The sequence below is a fragment of the Anser brachyrhynchus genome (genome assembly GCF_964034855.1).
Source record: "Anser brachyrhynchus genome assembly, chromosome: 2".
Classification (NCBI taxonomy): Eukaryota; Metazoa; Chordata; class Aves; order Anseriformes; family Anatidae; genus Anser; species Anser brachyrhynchus.
This window is the reverse complement of record NC_137695.1, coordinates 16,665,848-16,687,750: the sequence shown is the minus strand read 5'-3', so window position 1 is coordinate 16,687,750 and position 21,903 is coordinate 16,665,848. Positions and strand designations below refer to the sequence as shown.

The following is a 21,903-nucleotide window of genomic DNA, read 5'->3' as shown; positions in this document are numbered from 1 at the left end:
AATAGGCATCCTTAGAAGTAGCACTCAGATGTCTGCTGTGCCTATTAATCTCTCCAAAATGACCTAGATGGCTGGACCAACTGCAGGCTCGATACACTTTCTGTCAGCATAAAATTGGTTTGTAATAAATATGCTGAGGAAGCAGCAGGAATAATGGAACCTATTTGGGAACTGACGTGCCATTGGGTTTTCATAAATCCCAGGAAGTGTAACGCTGGTGAATGAATATTCATAAACCAGGCTATTAAAACTTTAAGAGAACCTTGAGGGGGTGATGATGTCAGACTGCGGAGTTAATTATAGAGATGGTAAAGTTCTTGGCTAACTAGGCTGAGCATACGCTCACAATAGTTTTTACACAATACGGCAATCAGAGGGAGCTACAGTATTGGATGTAGGCTCTGAATCTCTCGATATATTCCCTGAGCTCAAAGTCTAGTGGTTAGAGGAGGGGAAGTATTTACATCCCGCTACTGTGTAAATAAATTGGCTTCAAGTAGTTGAGTAGCTGATTGTGTCTTTTGTGATTATTTTTGTTACTGAGTTGTTCACGATTTCTGGCTTGCTTGCCATAAAGTACCCTGCTGGGCTGGGAAGCTTGTGGTGGCTCTCAAAACTTGCCAGTTGTCGGTAGATGTGATGTTTTATCTGTGTCATTCACTAGACTTGTTATGGGGGACACCAATACCACAGTAACTGTACTCACTCCTGGTAGTGATCAGTTTTAATGATTGTTGCTTTCTTTTAAGAGACTCTATGCCTCTTGAAAGAGCTATGAAAAATATGGTTTCTGTTTTGTAGGACAGAAGTAGTTTATAATGCTCTTAGAATTGCTGAGGGTTGGAGAGACCTCCAGAGGTCACGGTTCTGGTCTCATTTGGCAGAAACGAATTTAAAAAATCTCTAGCTTTTGCTGGTGGTCGCTGTATTCTTAATTTTCCACGGTATTGATTGAAACTTTCGAACTGCCAAAGCAAATCCCTCATATGTGACTCTATTGAGGTACAATGGGCAAAAATGATGAACTATTTGGAATCAAGGTAGTCAAGTCCTAAATTTTAGGACCTTACTGAAATTAATGTTAATTAACGTTACTTATAATGTAACTAATAATGTTCCACTTTAAAAAACAAACAAACAAAACAAAATAAAGCAGCAACAACAACAAAAAAAACCCCACACATTTCCTTCCTTAAATAGAGAGGGTGCTAGGAAAGAACATGCTATTGTGTTTCCTGAATCAAGATCTGTAACATAGGACCCTTTTAACAGCACAACTGGTAGGAGGAAGAGGAATAAAAATAATACTTGGATTTTTTTTTTTTGTATGTGGTGTAAAGCTAAAATCTAAACCAAACTAAACTAGTTATTTGCTTGGGTCAAGGAATTAAATGAAACAGATGATTATCCCCTGTCTTCTGCCAGAGCAAGGAACAGCAAACGCTGTAAGCATGGATGGAGCGGTTCGTGAATACCGGCAAAAAGTCTGAGAACAACTGCGAATCTCAAAACATGCTGAGTAGGATTCTGAAGGTTTGGGAGGACTTCAGAAAGAGTTCTGACTTGTTAAGAAGTTGAAATCGTACTTTGAAAGAGGCAACTTTCAGCTGTAAGTGGTAGAGATGCTGTATAGCCGTAAAGTTGCAAGAAGCCCTGAAGTTTGACATATCAGAAATAATGCTTGTAAGAGCTCTCACAAGCTGGGGGAGGGCAGCAGGAAATCGCTAGTGTCCAGTGAGACTTGCTTCAATTTTGAGAAAAGGAAAATCACTTCTTACCTCAGCCTTCAGCAGCCCTTGTTGTAGGGTGACTAAAGAGGCAATGTCAGCTTTTGCGTGTAAAGTTGGGCTGCCTTTTTACAGTTGCCTTCAGAGGAGGAGGAAAATATGTTTGTCATGTATACAATGTCACAGTTTGCATCACTAAGTACGAAGTCTTCAGTGCTTATTCCTTGGCCTTGGATCCCCTGTTACGAGGTGACTCACGCTGCAGACTCCGTCTCTCCCCGACCCTTCTGCTCTCGCCCTTCCTGCTCTAGGCTCACCAAAGACACTAGCTGTGTGGCCTCTCTATTGGAGATCAGTTGGGTAAAATAAGAAATACACGTTTGCAAGATGTGTTTGATGACGGAAAACAAACTTCAGCTGTTCTGGACAAGAGCCTTTTGACTGTAACTTGCAGGCAGGCAAAATTGTGTTGATTGCGTCTGTGCAGGAGACAGCAAGGCTGCTTGTCAGGGAGGAAGGACTGACCAGATGCTGAGCCTCCATCACTAGCCTGTCCCCTGGGAACAAAATCCACTTTGTTTGAAGTCCAGGTTTCTCCTTAGCAAATTGAGTTTTTTATTAGTTATTTCCCCTCCTTTCTCCCACAGCCTTATTATTATGTTGCCGTTGTACTTGGTTTTCTTGTCTGAATTGTTTGGACTTTTCAGATGGGGAATTGGCATTTTTAGGTAGATGCTGAGCAGGTTGGGCTCAGGAGGTTCTTTGGATGCCCTCCCAAGGTGAGCAGTATCCACAGGCATAGCGACTGATGTAATCAAACCTGCTGTCCATCAAAGGATGGACGCAGGTGGGATATTTCTTGGGACATTATGGGTCTGCCGTGGCAGCCAGGTATTTCTGTGAACAGCGTGGTCTGGAAAGGCTGGAAGTGAGCAGCCGGCTTGGTGGTGATGGTGCACCCGGTGCAAGTGCTGGAGGTATCTGCAGTGACTGGATAGCAACGTGAAAGTGAACATTTTTTCCTTACCTCAACAACGCTGAGCCAGTGCTCCCGGAGGAGCACAGGGGATAATCCAAGCTAAAGACTGTACAGAACGTGAACTTCAGCTTCTGGAACAAATACTCTTTTTCTGAGGAAGATGAAAGTGCCTTTAAATAGATATCTTTGATTTCTATTTTGCTTCAGTGCCTTTTTTTAAGGTTCTTTTATATGACCTTGGCAAGATCTGAGATGAAGGAGATTGGGGGTGAGGGTGCCTGGATGGGACTTAATCATGTCTTTTTCAATAAAATAAAACTTGCTGAAGATATGATAACTCTCCTAGCTGAGAGCATTCCTTGGTGTGAGAGAAAGCAGAGTGAAGAAAGGAAATGCAAACAGATCTTATGTGGCCTGTGAGGTAGGGTGAGCATCCGAGGTGAGCAACTTAAAATTCATAGGGTCTCTCTGGTTTCCTCTGCTGCTTATGTTTCTGAGGTGCTTGGAAGATGGGACTATAAGGAATATGGCTGGCCTCGAGTCTTAGTTCTGTTTATTTTTGTCAAAGTGGGCTGGTCAGGAGGTGTGTAAAAATAGTATCTCTTCCCTGTCTGTGGGAAGACAGGGGGATGTGATCCCAAGCAGTCATCGTGTAGGTATTACAGCGAGCCCATGAGCCCTAATGCCAACATTTGAGGTGATTCCTGCATTTCGGTACATCGATGGTGCCCAGTTTGAAGCTTTATTCGCAGTCATTTGGCAGCATTTCAGTTAGCTGTTTGTCCCTATCCCATTCATAGCCAGTGCTGCTTGTGTGTTACGTGTGGCTGCGTAATCTGGATCCAGCCCCTGCTCTCAAGCAAATACTTTGCAGTGCTGAAGATAGCACCATGATGCAGGCAACAAGTATCCTAAGGAGTTACAGCTGGGTGAACTTGAAGCTTTGTAGGATTTCTGTGGTGCTCTTGTCTCTGCCTAAAAGCGGAGAGTAGATTTCTCCTCTTCCCTTTAATGATTAATAAGCAATTACAAAGGGGTTTTGTCTGATTGCTTTGTCAGACTAAATCCCGCGTTTGTTTTTTTGTCCAGGGTTGTTTAGAGGAGCATATGGCTGTATCGATGGTGCAGGGCTGCCCCTCGTTTTGCCAAGTTGTTATTTTGCATGTGGCTGGGCACCGTGTATGAAAAAGCCCTGCCCTGCCTGCTCGTGCATTGTTCCCAAATAAAGGCATGTCTGCACCGGGAGCTGAGCCTCCAGCTGCCGGACCTCGGGGAAAAAAAAGGACCTTTACCCACGGACTGAAAAGAGGTGATTTATCTGCAACAAACTGTGCCTTCCCCAGCTCTCTTCTCTTTCTCAAATTAAATAAAAAAAAAAAAGTTGTTTTTAAACTTAAATAGTGCAAGCTGGTTATATGTTCCTGCTCTGTAGCAAATAGTTTAAGCACCTAACCATCAGCCCTGAAGTCACCTCAAGCTTACTGAAATGTCCAAACATTAAAAAAAAAAAAAAAAGAAAAGAAAAAAAAGAGCAGTTTAGATCGAAAATGTTTCTGCTCCTGAAAGGTGTTTAATAAGTGAGTTTTTCCTTGTGTATAAACTCTCATCTGCATGATAAGTGGGAAGTTGAACAGGTACCTTTACAAGACAAGGCAGTAGTTTGGGAGGCTTTTTTTTTTCTTTTTCTTTCTATGCCAGAAGTGCTTTTAATCAGGGTTTAATTCCAAGTTGAAGTGGCATAATAGCGTTTTTGCTGTATGTTCTAAGGGCATAGCTAACATAAGGTTGTTAGGAAGAGGTAATTTATTAGACCAGCTGGTATAGGGGGGAAAAAATGAGACAAGCTTTCAGGCACACCAGCACTTCGTCGCGTCTGAAATAGAAACAGAAGATTTCAAGGTTAAACAGAAGTTACAAAAAACTACTCCATTTAATGAGGTATGGGTTGAACTGTCAAAGAGGAGCTTGCTGGTGTGGTATTCCTTCGGCGGGGTGGGGAAGATAATTGATTTACTGGAGAAAGAAAGAAGGAGTTTACGGTCTGGAGAGGCTATAAACCTATTACCTGGTGAGCACACAGCTTTTCTTCGTGTCTACGGGAGTTAGGAAAGTTCAGTTCTTTGTCGTCTCTTTGGAAGGTTTTATTTTTATTAGTTTTGTTTTGTTTTTGAGAATTGAGATTGCAAGATCAGATTCATTTTTAGATAAATGGAGTCTGGTTTATTTAAAGGAACTTTATCAGACAAATGTAGTTTCAAGCCTTCTTTGTCAACAGGTTTCTGTTATTAGCCTACCATTATTAAAGTATGAGGTTACCTAGTGGTCAATTGTTGTAAAGTTAATAGCAAAATGGAAAAAAAAAACAACTCTACTGTTTGTTTATTTATTTATTTATTTATTTATTAAAGACCAAAGTACTTGCTTCCAAACTCAGATCAAATCTATTCTAACAGAACTCCTGAATGTTAGTGGGTTGTTTGTTCCTTTTAATCTATAATTTTCCTCAATAGGAACAAAATTCAGAGTTGAAACACTAAGAAACAATTTCAAGGCTTTGCAAAATGACAGATTCTTTGCTTGCTCTAATAGAGCTGACAACATGGTTTTTTAGGCTTAGAATTAGGATGTTTTATCAAGGTGGTTGTTTCAATACACGTCTGGCAGTGCACTGTCAATGTATATTAGACTGTATGCTGTGGAGGAGAGCAGAGGAAAACTATTCAGTGCTCTTTCTGAAGCTTTTCACTTTTTTTCTGTAGTGCTGTACCCTAAAATGATTAATGTTATAGTTTAAGCAGCGTCAGATTAAACATGTTAAAGGAGCAGTCATTATCTTCTGACTTCTTAGTTCGTTTTAATGGGCTGTCTGTACAAATGCCCTCTAAGTTAACCCTTGTATATGTTAACAGTTGCTTTTAAAGTTATGATATCTGGCTTCATCATGCAAACCTGACTTTGCATCGCAATTATAATGTTCAAAACGATTGATGTCATTTGAGTGGTCCGGAAAGCAGCCTGTTCTCTTTCCTGAGTCCCACTGCTGCGTGCTAAGAGGGCAGAGCTGTTTGCTCAGCTGTGTCCTGTCGGTACTGCAGGGGCTGCAGAGGTAACCCTCGCATTTAACCCGAGCTCTGGGTAGGTGGAGGAGGTCAGAAAGGCTTAATCTAATTTAGATAAATTGTGTGTCAGGAAAGGGGTGTAGTTGTGCTAGCATTTGTCTTGCTCTGCTGGAAGCCAGCTTCCTCCAACCTGGTGACCCAACAGTGGAAAAAAAAAAAAGTGTCATGTATTGGGAACAGCTTGACATGTATCGGATACATCAGATACATCATCCTCTGTGATCCTTGATGTTGTAGGGTAAGGCACATCTGTGTCTCAGCTTCCTTGAAGGCAGTTCTTCAGAAACTCCCCATATTGAGGTATGCTTAAATATCCCTTTCGCGTGGCACTTCAGCCATGGTGGCTAGAATTGGAGCCGGCATTTTTGTGTTTTGCTCTCAAATACCTTTAAGACTAGTAACTACTTGTAAATCCCTTCTACCACTGTCTACTTTTGTAACCTGGCTTATGGATCTCAGGAGATTTCCTGAAAACCTAAACTGAACACCAAGCTACCCTGCAACTGGTCTCGAGGCATTAGATAGCTGGAGTATGGCCTCGGTGTAACAATCACACAGAGAAATTAATATTAAAAGCTTACACTAATACGTCATTTTAAAATTTGACCAAAAACAAGTAGCAGCACTACACATTCAAACAATTACTAATATGGAACAAGTTACAGGAAAAACTGTCATCTAGTTGGAGCTTACTGGAGAGTGGCGGCTTGGTTCTAACAAAGGTAAGGGCTTTGTCTGCGTGCTGGTCGCGCATCACCCAAGTGGCTTTCCTTTGTGGCAAACGTAGGCAGCATGCTCTGTAAAGCTGGAATAAGAGGAATTCTAAATGGGAGCAGGGAAGAAAAAGAATAATTCCCAATTCCAGTAGACTGTGATGGGTATAACTATGCACTGGTTTTACATAATGGAACCCCAAATGCGTTCTGAGGTCTCGTTCTTGCTATATTATTTTCTAAACCCTGCTTCCTAGCAAGGGTCACTGAAAAGAAGTCAAGGCTCTGCTACAGTCTCTAAATTTGGAAACTGAAGTATCCTGTATGGAGTCTGTACTTGTTTATCTTCTTCGCAATGTAAGTTATTAAGGGGAAAAAAAAAAGTGTGTCTCAGAACAGGAGAAGTTAAGCCTTCAGGTAAGGCAACAGAAGTAAAATGTAAGCTTTATTTTGAGGTGGCAGCAGTAAATTTGTCATGTTATTTAACAACTCAAGTTACTGGATGTTCCTTTTAAGGTACTTGCCACAAAGTAGTGAATGTGAAATGCCCTCAGTGCCATGCTTTCACCCTTTAGGAAGAAAAGTACCTCGACTACCAATTTATCACTAACACAAAGAAACAACTGCTTGACTTTTTAAATAAAGCAGGCAGTGGTGTACACTGATGCAGATTTCTGGCATTCCTGCTGCTGATTCACCTTGGCATCGTTTAGTCTCCTCGATTCTTTTCCCTGCCTTTCTATGTTTGGAAGTCATTTTTCAAGTTTCCTTACCAAGCTGCCTGCCTCCTGTTTGTCTTTGCTTCCTGATTACAGAATGGGAAGATTGTATGGGTAAATAAGACCCTTTCCATCAAAGGCTTTGTGTTTATTCTAACAGAAAATTTTCTTAGTCTGTAGCTGAAACAAATCTAAGAAGTGGAAAAGAAGAAATAAACAAACAAAAACACAACATAACTCTATCTTTTTTTTTTTCTGTGGGCCCTCTGTAGAAAACAGTTTCTGTGTGGATGGTTTTTACATACCCTCAGACCCTTGAAATATCAGAAACTGTGGACACTCTCATACTGTTCCTCATAATGACTTGCAAGAAATAAAGATAATCTTGGCAATCAAAAAAGCTCAAAAAATCAACTAGCTGAGAACTTACATATGCCGAAGTCTTTAATAGAATGTTTTTTTCCTCCCTTGAGGGAGAGAAGTGTGAATTTGACTATAAAAATGAAACTGCTTTCCAAGTGAAATCCCTATATAGTGTCCTCTCTAGGAGCGGTCGTCTAGTTTTGGTCAGCCTTTATTAAATAGCATTCTGGTGCTCCAGATCTTCTTGGATAGGGTTTTGTTATTTTACTGCATATTGTGAGCTAATGCAACTCCTGGACTTGCTCCAGTCTGTGCTGTCTGAAATACAGACTTCGTGTATAAGCTGCTGATTATGGTTTCAGACTTCCCAGGAAACAAAAATAAAGACCTGAAGAAAATGCTGCAGCTTTTCATAGTGACCTCATGCATGGCCACATGCTGTCAGGATGTTTAAGTTTCTTGTACTGGGTTTTAATGCAGGCATACTTTCCATGGGAGTTTAAACTACTACTGTAGTTTGACTTAAAGCCATTGGCAGGCAATACACTTACAAGATAGTCTAAATGTCTTGAATTGTAGCCTTGACTGAGCTCTTTTCTGTTTACTTGACTGTTTGAGAACTTGATTTTGAAGTCAAAGCAAGATATGTTTATGCCGAAGTGTGATACAAATTGTTAAATCATTTATTTGGAGAAACTGATGATTACCTAGATTTTCTACTGCTTTCTTTTACTCAGTTTTTTCATTAGCACATGTAGCACATATATAGATCAGGCCAGGTGTAGAAAGGCAGTGAGGAAAACAAGCATCTTGCTTGGACTTCAAAATGCTTTGCATGGAGTGCTGATATATCAATTTAATAGCAAATGTGCCAGTACTGCTGGTGTGCTGAAATAAAGTTCCCAAATGGCTCCCGGAGGCTCCCTGCTGCAGGAAGGAGGGCTATTCTTGTGCCGTAAGATTGCCTTCCGCAGATTCTGTGAGCGGGGCATTGTTCTAACACTAAACTAGATGTGTTTCAGTGAATTTCTTGTGCAACTGCCCCACACATGCTGTTAAAGTGCTGAAGCTCGTATAAAATCTCACTTTGGTGCTTGGATCAGGAGCTGAGGGTACAGCCTTAGCGGTTGCTGTGATGCCTGTGAAGGATGATGAGGTGTTTTAACAGCAAGGCTTCTCAAGGTCCATGTACCCCCAAATTCTCCACCTCTCGTCGCTCTGCAGAACTGCAAGGACCTGGATTTGGAGAAGGCGGTGGGGGTGGGAAGAGAAGTCTTGCTGCAGCGTGGGCCCCATTTCCCTGCTGGGTTCTGCAGCCCACGCTGCGCTCTGTCCTGCTGCAGCTAAGCGTGTTGTTGCTGCCTTGGCCAAGCCTTGAATATCTCGCTCAGCAGCAGACTGCATCCAGACGTGACGGAGGGTTTTGTAGCATCACCTGGCACAGGGCTACGTACCACTGTGCCTGCTGGCTAAGAAGCTCTGTACTGTGCCTGTCTGTGATTTAGGTGGTAATGTGCTATTCCTCAGCGGTGTTTTTCCTCGCTTCAAGACAAATGCTGCTGTAGGTATATTTTCAGAACTTGGGTGGCACAGCCTGCCTTGCAAAGGCCTAGTCCAGCACCCAGCAATGTGGAATCCTTCCTGTAACTAGTTGTGACTGTATTACCTGCTGACCATCAAGACATCCATGGAGTCCTTCATTCTTTCCAAATCTAATTTGTTTAAGCTGTCCGTCTTGCCTTTCTTCTAAGGGATGTCTCTTTTTTCCATTACACACACTCAGTGCTTCTCTTCAAACAGCACAGTGTTCCTTCGCTGCTATTCATGGGACAAACAAGTTGACTGATGAAGGGAATTCACCTGCAGGAGAAAAGTGTCCAAGACCACCATCAGCATGCTCACATCATGGCCCTCTAGTTGGTGGTGTACTCTGTGGCGTGCTGCTGAAGTTGAGCTTTGTGCGCTCTGGGTTGGTACAGCTCTCACAATGTGCAGATCTCTCTTAATGAAGGGGAGGGTAGATACCAAGCAGCAAGACTACTGGACTGGACAGTCTTGTGCTGAAACCTTCTGGAGAAGGAAAACAAAACCCTGCTCAAGAAGGCGGCCTGGTTTGGGGCAGGGGTGGAGTGGGTGAAGGGAGCCATGAGAGTGGGACTGGGTGTGATGGGAGAGTCTGCAGTGGGACCTGGAGAAGAGGCAGGGGAGAAGTGGAAATAGGTTGGGAAGCACTGAAGAACGCAAGTGTGGTGGGATTACCCCGAGGATGAGGTGCAGGAGGAAAGTGGAGGTATGCAGAGGGCAGCAGGAGTAGAACCAAAAAAGAAGGATTGGCAATGATGAGAACTAGGAGAGGAAAAGGAGTGGAGCTGGGAAAGGCAATTTTTGTCCTGGAAAGACCAAGACGGGTGAAATCTGGGGCGAGTGCTCCCACGTGGGACGAGCTGCAGCGTGGCAGAGCACTCCCCTTTCTGCCAGCACGCAGGCATCCAGGTTGCACCAGCCTTGGTGGCTGTACCCTGTACATTCTCAGGGGGGCATTTGGGAGAGAGCATAATGAACCTCTCAGCTTCCTATACATCTGCATCCACTCAGAGATTTGTAGGATCTCTTTTTTCTCTGCTTGCTACATTTCAGTTGACCAAAGTAGCACCGCTACTTTGCTTTCCAGCTTGAAGGGACTGTCTTTAAACCAGGGGGAAGAACCTCCCCCATTATCTCACTGAAACCCCATCCCTCGTCTGACCAAATGTGTGCCTGCAGCATGTAACTGTTGATTGTGGTAGATGTATTTCCTCTCATATGACTGAGGTCTGAGGTGGGAGTCGGCTGTTGTAAGGTCACTGGAGGAAGTGGCCTGCTCGGGGGAGTGTGTGAAAAAAACAAACTTCAGCCTTGATTTAAAGCAGAGGACTTGTGTGAGCCATTAGCCTGTTCCTTAAGTGTCACCTTTGATGTGCATAGATTTTGCTGAAAGTACCTTCCAACCCTCTTCTTGAAGAATTCAACAAGATCTTTACTCCCTAGATCTGCACAGATCAGGTATAGCTGACAAACAGCTCTGCTTTGTTGTGAACAGTGAGAATACCATGCTTCCTAGTGAGGGTGACTTCTGTACCAACCAAGTCTCCTTTTGCAGTTAAGATATTTCGTATATAGATACAAAAATGTTAATTCTTGTTTTTTTTTCTTCATCTTTTTTCTTAATAACTGTGGAGAAAATACTGCGGTATTTCTGAACTGTCCCCAAAACAGGACAGTTTAGATAAATAAATTCTTAATGTCTGTGAGCTGAGATGGGAAAATGGGAGTGTTAGAATGGAAAAATGTCAACTGTTACTTTACCTCCATTTGAAATTAGAACTGCAAAAGTATAATAGCATCTAGTGTGCAGTTGCACGAACGGCCCTAAATTAACAGATGCCAAATAATTACCTGTGAGTGGCTTTTTGGATGTGTCTGACTTTATTCTCCTTTTTAACCAAAAAGAAAGACAGATTTCCCCCTGGTACTTTGGGTTTGTCAGTGTGTATTCTGAGAGACTAGAAAAATGTTGATGTTTTGAAATGCATTTCCTTTATAAAGTAGTGCAAGCCTGGTAGGTTTTCTCTCAGCCCAGCCTGGATGTCTGTGCAGTGTGACTGACTTGCATAGTCCATGGTGCTATTCTTCTTCATAAGACTTTGCTGACAGATCTGTCTAATGCATGCATGCACCAATCCATCTCATTTCTATTGTGTTATTTAGTTTTATACAGCTTTCGTTATAAATATTAAATAGTAATGAGAACATACTGTGCTGCTGATCTAAGCAAATTGGACACAAAGCGAGTTAGCTTATTTTAGGACTACTTGTGTGTAATCATTTCTGACCCTTTTTTGAATGTGTCCCATTTCTTTGTATTATTGAAGCTTATTGGGTGAGAAAGCACTTTTAGCAGAAAATCAGCAGTTCTGAGCCAGGATCTGTGAGTGCATCTGGGCACAGCTTCAACCTGAGATGCTAATGGCTAAGCTTACAAACTTGCCAGCGTGATTTGCAGCTGTATTGTTCACCGTGCAGTATCTACAGAGTATCTACAGAGTTGGCCATATATGCTGTCACTTTGCCTCTGAATATTATGAGCCTAGGGTTCATTGCAGGAATAGGGCATACCTGTGGCAGTTCGGTTTCTTTTGGTGGAGTGATAATCATGGCTTCATTTAATCACTGTGTGTTGGAGATCTTTCTAGCTGTGAGAAACATTTGGTAAGTTCATCATTACCACTAGCTGTCCTAGGCAGGTATTAAACCCTTACAGGGCGGTGCTTCTTCAGTACTTCAAAGCTGTTGTACTGAGTTTCCAAATTTTGAGGACTAAAAGTTTCCAGAACAACGGGCAGCATCCCCCGTTTGTTCTTTGGTGCCTCCCACGTCCTCTGGAGACTTTGTGCCCTCTGCTGAAAGGGGACAGACAGCCCCTGCAGCCCTCGGGCAGTGCACTCGGCGGGGCTGTTTCATTCAAGGCCGCAAAGCACTTAGAAGATTGGTTGCTGATTTTAGAAATAACAAGGTACAAGCAGCAGTTGAATTGCCTTGATATTTTACTGTACAGTGCCAGACAGGGGCTGAAGTGCCCTGTCTGGCCTGAAGTACACTGTCTGCTCTGACGTGCAGCTCTGGGCGCCCCGGAGGGGGCTGGCAGCAGCACGGCGGAGGTGACCGCGCTCTGCCTGCTGGCTCCAGCCTCGGAGCAGGCTCTTTGCTTTCCTTGCAGACCCTGCGCTGTGAAAGAGGATAGGATGGTGTCCAAATCTAGCATTAAGTGATGCTTAATGATGGTTAACAAGATGATCTCTAAGGTCCCTTCCGACCCGAGCCATTCTATGAAATTCCCCTGGGAGAGGTGCGAAGGAAAAGCTAGTCAGAATTACAAGCGAGGCAGCAAGCAGCAGGAGCAGATTTTTTGCCAGGTAGTTATTTTGGGGAGAGTAGATCATTACTTTTGAAGCCATCTGTCTGAATTGCAGCAAATCTCACTGTAACTGATCAACAGTGCTAAATAATTAAATAGCACTGTTCAAACGCCTGTCTGCTCCTTCCTTTCATCTAGTTCATTTGCTTCTCGTGCTCGACAAGTACCTGCCTGCTGTCAGGAGCCGTGAAGGTGGCTGTTTATACCCACGCTGCTGGCCTACTTCCGAGCAGTTCACGTAACGAGAAACCCCATTATTTCTCCGGCCCAGCGATCCTCAAACGGGCCGCATGGCGAGCTGCCAGCGGCTTTGTGCCGCCCGTGCTGCCTCCCCCCCGCCGCCGGCTATGGCCTCCTCTCCCACCCCGCGCTGAGGTGCGGCCCTCGCCCTGGGCACCCAAGGGTGGCGGAGGAGGGCTGGGGCGGCGAGTGAACGCGGGGTGACCTACAAGGCAGCCACTCAACTCGCGTGTGGCCTTATTAGGCAAGCTGCGGTGGTGGTGTCTGGGGACAGAACGTGCTGGATGGCGGCGAGGAGCGCGCAGCCCCGATCCGATCCAGCCCAGACCCCGGGAGATGCGACCCAGTACCGCCGCGCCCGGAGGAGGCCGAGCTGCGTGTGGCAGATACCGGGAATCGTGCGAGAGGCGGCTTAAAAAACCCTGCTGTGTTAAACGTTCATAGCTGTAGCTCGCTTTCCTGAAGTGTTTTTTTTCACAGGCTTGGCTGTAACCCTGAGATTCACGTTGTTATTCCGTATACCGAGCGCTTTGCAGTGCCCTTTCTAAGAAGTCTGTTTTCGTTCTTTATTGTGCTGTGTGCTTTTAGAGAGACACCTGAACAAAGAGGAATAAGGTTTTTTTTGTGTGACTTCAGGGCTGTTTCTCCACTCTTCTCGTGCAATTTTATGCCCTTTATTGGAAGACTGTATTTTATTGGCTAAAGGAACGGTCCTGTTCCCTGGAGAAGGGGAATATTGGCACCCGTTGCCTGCACACAGACCAGGGCTTGACTAGGTTTCATCATACCCACCTCATAAAAACTGACTTTTATGTGGAAGAAGGCTTTAAAAAAAAAAAAAAAAAAAGGCTGTGTGTTATGCCCTTAGTGAAATCCCCCCAGACCTTGTCAAGTACAGTACAGCCAGGTGCTGCACGGGCTTCCTGTGCAGCTCTGGTAAAGCTCCTCAGATCCGACTGGTGATTACCTCGCTATTAGTGATCGGTGCCCTGCCGAGCACTGCACACACTTGTGGTTTTTGTAGGGGGCTTGAGAGCATGTGAGGACAATAAAGAAATAAAGAGAAAAGGTCCTAGCTGCTACGAATTTAAACCTGCTCCCTAGACAAGTTGCTCCAGAACTGCAGCATCACTGCTAACCAGGTTTTCTTTCCTCATCATTTTTTGCTTAGCTATGCTGGATGCAAATCAAGCCTTGTATGTGTGCTTACTCACTGTGACATTATTTCCAGTGACAGAGCTTGTAGCGAAGCTAGCCCACCTTGACCGTCAGCACTGGAGCAAAGCACATTTTATGCTCTTTTTTTTTTCTTTATTGAATATTTAATTTTCTGAGAAAGTATTGCAACATGCTATAAGCAGGATGGGAGCTGGGGTCATAGGTTTGGTGTCTGCAAGGTTGCTGTCTGCCTGAGGCTTAAAAATGATGGTTATATTTCAAGGTAAATATGCAGGAGTGTTAAGTGGCCTGTGAAATGTCACATCATTGTGGTAAACAAAATTGACGCTTTCCTTAGATGACTATTGAGAACAGCCAAAGAACTTTGTTATAAATTCTTTCTTGTGGTATGCACTGCTCTCTGCTCCCTTATTGGGCTTTTACTTGCGAGCAGAGATGCAGTTCAAGAGCAGCTGGGAGGAAGCTCCATAGCGTAGCTGTGCTTTTAGTGTTACTGAACTGCCCAGGGACACTTGCCACTGCAGGGAAGGAGACAGCCTTGTGCTAGGAGGGTTGCACTCTGCTGGAAGGTTTTCAGGAGACCGAAGAGACTGGAAGTGTCAGAAGATGGGGAAACCTCTCCTACAAACCCCGATGACTTGTTAGGAGGACAGGAGTCCTGCAGGCAGTCTCTCCCAACAGAAGCTTGCACCCTTGGTCATTACAACAGCTTCCACCACGTTAGTAAATAAGAAGCTGCTGCTTGTGGCAAGACTTCATTGCAGAGTGCTCACAGAGGCTGACCCCATGCCTCCACAATCTGAACCGCAGCTCCTTTACAGTGGGCCACGATGTGAAATGCTCTCAGTCATTATTTGGCTAGGTAAAAACGCTTCTTCCTCAAAGTCCTTGGGCTGCTTTGTCACATAAATTGTCCATACTGCTGGGACAGAAGATCCTGCCTTATCCCTCGTTTCCAGCCATTTGCTAAGTCCGTCCCTGACCCTGGCATGGTACACATCTCAAGGGTTCTTTTACAGTTTCAGGCGCACAGACAGGTCTGACTCAATTTGGATAAGCTGTGTGCCTCACTGGTCTACCTGATTACAGAAGTGTAACCAGCGTGTGGCCTTTCAACTTCATTTAAGGAGCTAGTGTAGGCTTATCCTACTGTTAGACAGGAAGACCTTGAAGATCTTTAAATTTGCTAGTCTTGACGTACGGTTCCATGAACAGTGATACAAGATGTGGGAATATCAGGGGAAATTACCTTCATGTTTCTTATTCTGAAAATGTGTTACGAGGTACTAACATCTCCCTTTAGGAGCAATTCACTGCTAAAATTAATGGTTTGAGTGAGATTTTGTTAAACCTGAAATAGTAATCAGAGTCTGAAAGGGTTGTGTTTTTTTTTTAGTATTTATAGAAAATACCTGTTGTTCTCCCATTTCCCAGTACAAGAGTAAATACTCAGTACCAAAAAAATCCATATTCTTTTTAAACACATCTGTCACGTTATACTCAAAAAATTTAGTCCTCTTTATGACTCTAACTAATCAGCTTTTTTGCTCTGTGCATGTGACCTGTTTAAAATTGTCATGCAGGTGCTACAATGCTGAAGTTTACCTGCAGACTTGTCCAAAACATAATCAGTAGTCAAGCAGCAGGCATCATCTTGACAGAATCATTTTTCAAAAACTTTTGCACAGTGAAAATGAGAAAAAGCAAAGTGAAAAGGATTAAACTTGATTCCTGTTGGAGGGATGGTAACATGTCAGGAAACTTTATCTTGGTTTAAAAATCTGTACAAATGGCCTCCCTTTAGGAAACGAGAATATTGCTTGCCTGTGTACGTGGGCTTTGGGTAGAGAGGACAAAATTGACTGGCGTTGCTAATCCCAGATACGTCCTGTATTTGCAAGCAAGGATGCCAATGATGCTTGCACATGTCTTGAGACAATAACTTGCTGTTAAGTGATTATGCTACTTAAGAAATCTTCTGTTAGACTTTTGACATGTATTTTAACTTTGGGTTAAATTACTTCTTGTAATTACTTCTGCCTTGGCAGAAGTTGCCGGAAGGTGGGGGAAAGAGGAAATAGGAGAGGCTCTTCCAGTACCTCCTCACTTACCTTTGGAAGCCCAAGTCTGCATGCTAAAAAGTGGCAGGGTATGCTCGGGGTGGGTGTGTGGCCTGGAGTCTGGGAAAGGTCAGGTGGAGTGATGGAAAAGAGTGGGCTGGTCTAGCCCTCTTTTTTAACCCTCATTCCTGAGATCTTCCACAGCATCTCAGATCTCAACACAGCTCTCAGGGTATTGCTATTCCAAGTGCACTCTCTCCTTGTCCAGGAGCGGAGCAGAGCAGTGGAATAAAATTCATGAGCTCCTTTAGACCTCTACGCATGAAGTGTGGATGCAAATATTATTTCATCATCTTGTTTATATAGATCATCTCAGTTTTCCATGCTGCTCAGAGTCCTGTTTACCTAACTAGCACATTTGCTGAAAGTTTCTTTGCAATCACTGTAGTGTTTTTTTCCCCCTCAGTGTTCTTGATTTTTTTTTTTACTTTTTTATTTTTAGACTTCCTTCAAACAGCTGTCATGGGCTTCTTTGATTTTTGTTTTTATGATAACTGCAAGTCATAACAAAGTATCTGGTTCTCCTTATCACACAGGAACATATCTAAATATAAATTCCTAAGTGATCAAAATTTAGAAAGAAAAAAGACTTGATCTTAGTGGGACCTGATTCATAACTCCTCAGTGCTTTGGGGTTGGCAGCCCTGTAAGTTGGGAACAGCTTTGCAAGCCATTTAAACTCCAGCTTTGATTACAATGATTAGTTTTGCCAGACAAAAGGAAGATATTTTCCTTCTCTTCCTGTGGGAAGCTTCAGAACAACATTTAGCTGCCAGCTGGTCTTTCGTGAGCGGTCTCAGATTGGAAATGTATGCATGCTTAACCTCTAGCTCTTTGCCCAGATGACTGCAAACTTAGCTTCCAGCTGGGTTTGCCCCCCTTTCCAACAGCCGAACTGTTGTTCTCTTTTTTGTTTGCTTATGTTGGAGACCACAAATGCTCAAGAATTAATGATGGCAGGGAGGACAAGAACATTACTACTGATTTGTAACTCAGCCTTGATAACGTCGTTTGGCTCAGCATCCTTCTGGGTCCTGCAGACTGGATCGCTTTAAAGGAGAAAATACTCTTCGTCCTTCCTTCATCAAGTGCTTGGAGATGGATTTCTGCTCTTCTGGAAAAGACTTTCTCTCAAACCCGCTGTTTCCAAACAAGCAGCAAAAAAACTGAATCCAAGGCTTCCTTTCTTTATACCATTGTTTGACATTGCTGACTTACTGTTCTTACCAAGGTATCTTCTCCCCTCCCAAAGCTGGTTAAGGGTCAGTACAGAGACCTCTCCTGCAACAGCAGACCCCTTTGACCCTCATGACTTTAAGACTTAATGTTGGAAGCAGTATTGGCACATACACTTTGTCCTGAGGTGAAGCAGAAGTAACTCTGGGGTCACAGATTGTGCACAGTATCAGGACCTTTTCTGTCTTTCCACAGCTCTGTGTGATTTACCTTCTGTACCTCCTTCACCAGAGAGGTGAAGGCCTAGCAGAGGTCCTGCAGGTAGGGCTTTCTGTCTGGGCAGCCGTGAGCTATCGCACCAGCTCAGCTGTCGGGTCTAAGCTCTTCTCCAACCCTTCTAAAGATCGCAGCCATGAGATTTATCAAATGAGTGTTATTCATCTGTGCTTTATGAAAACCAGTTCCCTTACTGTGTACCAAATGAGTTACAGGTGCTTAAAAATGCTACGGGTAGTAATGCATCCACTCACCAGATCAAGCAAGAAGTATTCATATAAGCAGGGTTGAGAAAGAAGGGACCTTTTTGGACCTGGGCATATCTTTTATTGGTTCACCTGCAAAGATACTGGTCCACAGTGTCCAGAGTAGGTGTTACCTGCAGGTTCTTTGTTATCTCTGCACTCGCTGTCTCGTTTGTGTGTTTTAAGCATGTCAGCACTTAGGTCTAGACTATAAAGTGGATTTTCAGGTTAGTGGCAAATTTGGACAAGTGTCGACAAATGACATGTTTTGTTCCCGCTTTTATGTTTTCTAGGCCTGAGTACAGCTGGTGCAGAGGGCATAAAAGTGTTTGGGCCCCTTGTCCTGTGCGATAGTGTGGTGAAGTGGTTAGAATTAGATGCAAGAGCCAGTAAGGTTACAGGCAAAGGACAACACGCAGCGTGTAGTTTCAGATACTTTTGATCAGAGTTACTACTTGGGGAATCGGGAGCTTCAGTGACGGATCCCAGGTCTTGGGCTGCAATTGCTTTAAGGAGTTCTGTGTGGTTGAAAGGCTCACAGCCAATATTTGTGCTTCTGTTAAGGCCACGCTAAGATTATTCACATTTAAAAATAAATAAAAATAGCAGTGACATTAGACAATATGGAGTACATATTCTTACATCCATTGCAAAAACTTGTTTGCGCAAAAAGCTGTAGTTTTGATGGCCTAGACAGGCTAAATACAACTTCATGGTGAGCCAACAAAAAATCAGTAGTTTTCTGAGAGATTATGGTTTTCACTTGTGGTTCACCAGTCTCTTTCACAGCATTATTGCTTATATTTTGTCTGTTCCAAGCATGGATTGGGGTCCTGTTATACCAAATATCATAAAAATGGGTAAGCAAAGTCAAGAACTTCAGTCCTGTGTTTGTAGACCATCTCGTCACTGTCCTAACACCCCCAGCTTTGCATTGAGTTTTCCACCGATGCTGGCTGAAATCCTTCTGAAGGGAAGAAGTGTGTTTGGGGCAGGGAAGCTAGCAGGCAGTCACTGCCTTTGGTTGGCTGGCTGGGGTTCAGCGTGCGGATCTGTTGCAGTTAGGTATTTAACGTGCTTTGTGGGTGATCAGGTAGTTTGGTGGGGAAGATCGAGCCAGGGTTATTGCACCATTTTGAGCAACCGCTTCCAGACTTTCCAAAAGGAATCTGACTCCTCGCTTGGATCCAAAATCCATCGACTCCGTTTAATAAAAAAAAATGGTAGCTAGACAGACAGTATTTGTGCAATTTTACACCTTCTGTCTCAAATTAAAATATTTTGAGTTGCGGTGTCTGTTCTTAAGTTCCCACCCCCACCAGTAATTTTGCTCATATGTTATCCATAAATCTTGTCTATTTTAAACGTTCCAACTAATAGTTGGGCAAACGTTTAGCATAATGATATGATTAACAGAGTCCATTTTTTGGCAGCCTGGATACTGTTTTTCTTCAGCAAGCATTGCAGTTTATCCTGGTCAGAGATAGGAAGAAATTATTCTTCTTTTTGGAGGATTTTTTTTTTTTTTTAATATGAGGATTTAGGGGTTCTGCATTCATTTTGCAGGAATATAATGTGTGATTTGGCTGGATCTTTGAAGTGGTAATATTATAAATCTTCCAATCACCGTTGCCCAATCTGTTTTAGCATTCATGTGCCTAATTTCTGTTTGTAATCTGATTACTGGCTTGAGCTGCTCCAGCTTGCAGCCTATTGCTATGCATTTACTGTACTCCCTGGGACGCGATAGCCTGACAGCTCCAGTCCTGTGCTATGAAAAATCTCTACACGATATTGCTAAGACAGGCCCAAGGGCTGTGGCTGGTGGAGAATTAGCTGCTATTGTAGTTTCTCTTTGCTGAATCCTTTGTTTGTGCAACCATGTTCAGAAATCCTTGGATCTCCAGCTATTTGGGAAATGTTAAATACTCTGAAGAGCAAGGTAAGAAGAGTTCAAAGTAGATAGGAGAAAATGTAGTTCATTTGCGTGCTTTTAATCTCTCTCGTGTGCTTGTATGTGTAAATATTGTTTGGCTGGATCTCCTACAGCTACATTAGCTACTTTACTGATCAGTATTCAGTTAGTCACCGAGGCTATTTCATTATTTCCTAAAGGACACTTTTGAAAGATCCGATTAGATGGATCTTCTAATTAGATTAGCTTGCTACCGATTTAGGGCCTTTAAATATACTAAATAACAGTGGAAGGTTGTATCTGATATATATATGTATATATTTAAATTCAGCATTTTTAATTTCCTATGTATTAATCTGGATATGGATAGTGGTTTTATCTGATAGTTTGTACCTGGGAGGGAGTGGGGGGGGCTAGACCAACCAAATGGTTAAACTTATGAGCAAGTTTGATTTAGTAAATATACTCTTAAATACAAGTATTTAAAATTATTTTAATGGGGTTATGTGTACGTTTATATTTCTTCAGTGAAAGAGAGGACAAAATGCTGTTGCAATCATTTTCCTTCTGTGTCTGAGGTACTATGAGGGTTTTTTAAATTAACCATTGAAATGAGACTGTTAAACTGATGTTCCTTTTGTGGGCTTATTTATTTTCTTTTGAAGTAGAATTGTTTTACTTTTTCTCCTGTGTTTGTATTTGATTTTAACGCTTCCATATTATAGTGAGTAAATTTTATTGGGCTTTAATCCTCCCACATGGGGTTTAATTAGAACAGGAGGAAATGCATAAAATATCAAAACTGTGTAGTGGAACACAGTTCTCTGGTCGGGTTTTCTGTTTATTTGTGTGTGGGAAGAGAGCAGCTTGCTCTATGAAATACGACAGAGTTTTAATAGGTTTTGGAGGCATTATAAATGTGGTGTGTATGAATATTGCAAAATGTGTTTAATGGGTAGCAAAAGTCAGAGCAGCTTGTCTGCCCCGTCTTAGCAGCCCTTCTCCCTCCCTTCTTCCACTGGAGCAATGAAAGCTACTTTCTTCCCCTCTCGCATCCCCTCTTTATTTTTGGCCAGGGTAGGGAGAATTTCTCTGCGGTCTACTTGTGGTTTTCATGGTGGACAGCTGTTCCAGTGCCAAAAACTATACGATGGGTGGTTATCCCGTTAGAATGGCTATAAATTTAAAATTTGCCTGGTTCTGATTAGCTAAACTGATATTGAGCTGGGCTTTTTAAATTATTGCATACTGTTCCTACAGTAATGTAAAGCTGGCCTTTTTAGAGATACTTACAGTATGGAGTACTCTTTGCTTTTTACTGCTCTAGTGTAAAACACAGTGATTTATATACCATTCATACTGTTTTTCTTAAAATACTCTGTTTTAGTCTGACAAGATGTTTCTGTGTAATCTGTGTGCTTTATTCGCCATTTACTTGGAAAGAGAAACTGTTAACAAAAACAGGAAAAAGTTGCTTATTAAAGCTGAAGAAAGCTATTAGCAAAATCGCTTGAAATTTTTCAGTGACTTGTAGCAAATGCCTAAAAAATGCCCTTTTGCATATTTTAGTCTCTTATAAAGAGCTTTATAAAAGCTGTTAAAATTATCTTTTTTCTTTTTCCTTTTCTTTTTTAATCTGTGTACCTGGTGAGGTGGCAGGGGGAAAGAAGTGGAAGAGCAAAGGAGGGAGTAAAGTTTTGAAAGGCATAGAGAAAAGATACATTTTTTAAATTAAGGCTCATGTTGTTTGCTATAATAAGCTTCATAAAACCTTTTTTGCAAAAATAATAAACATCCTACCTAGATTTTAAAATGCTTTTTGCTTGCAAAGTAAATTTAATTTTTTTTTTAATAACACAAGACTATATTACAAAATGTTGTTGCCCAGTTAACTCTTCCTTTAAATAGTTAAATCTGAATTCTGCATTAGAGTAAAAGGAATGTTGCTGCTTTTGAATTGTTTAGAAGTTTTTGACTGAAAAATAAGGTGGTCACTATGTCAGTGAACAGTTGTTTATTAATTTTGGGTCTTAGAGTAGCTGACTTAACGCAGATGGAGACCCAAAGCCATTTTCCCATTGGGAGTACATTTTTAGTAGCTTCATGTGTTTTTCAGCAGCAGTTACAGACCAGGCTGCCCTGCTTCCTGGCTAGCAGTTGTGTAAGGTCTCTTAATAG

General features: G+C 42.5%; 1 protein-coding gene across 11 annotated transcripts in view; it reads left to right on the top strand.

Moving 5' to 3' along the window:
• Window positions 1–21,903, top strand: part of SVIL (supervillin) — a 137,005-nt gene that overhangs the window by 46,594 nt on the left and 68,508 nt on the right. The window contains exon 1 of one of the 11 annotated variants that reach the window (XM_080579927.1): window positions 19,600–19,752. The exons of the other annotated variants lie outside the window; for them this stretch is intronic. Within the exon in view, the coding sequence (XP_080436053.1) occupies window positions 19,692–19,752 (61 nt within the window). The 5' untranslated portion in view covers window positions 19,600–19,691. Of the gene's footprint in view, window positions 1–19,599; window positions 19,753–21,903 lie in introns of those variants that run through there. 11 annotated transcript variants of the gene reach the window in all.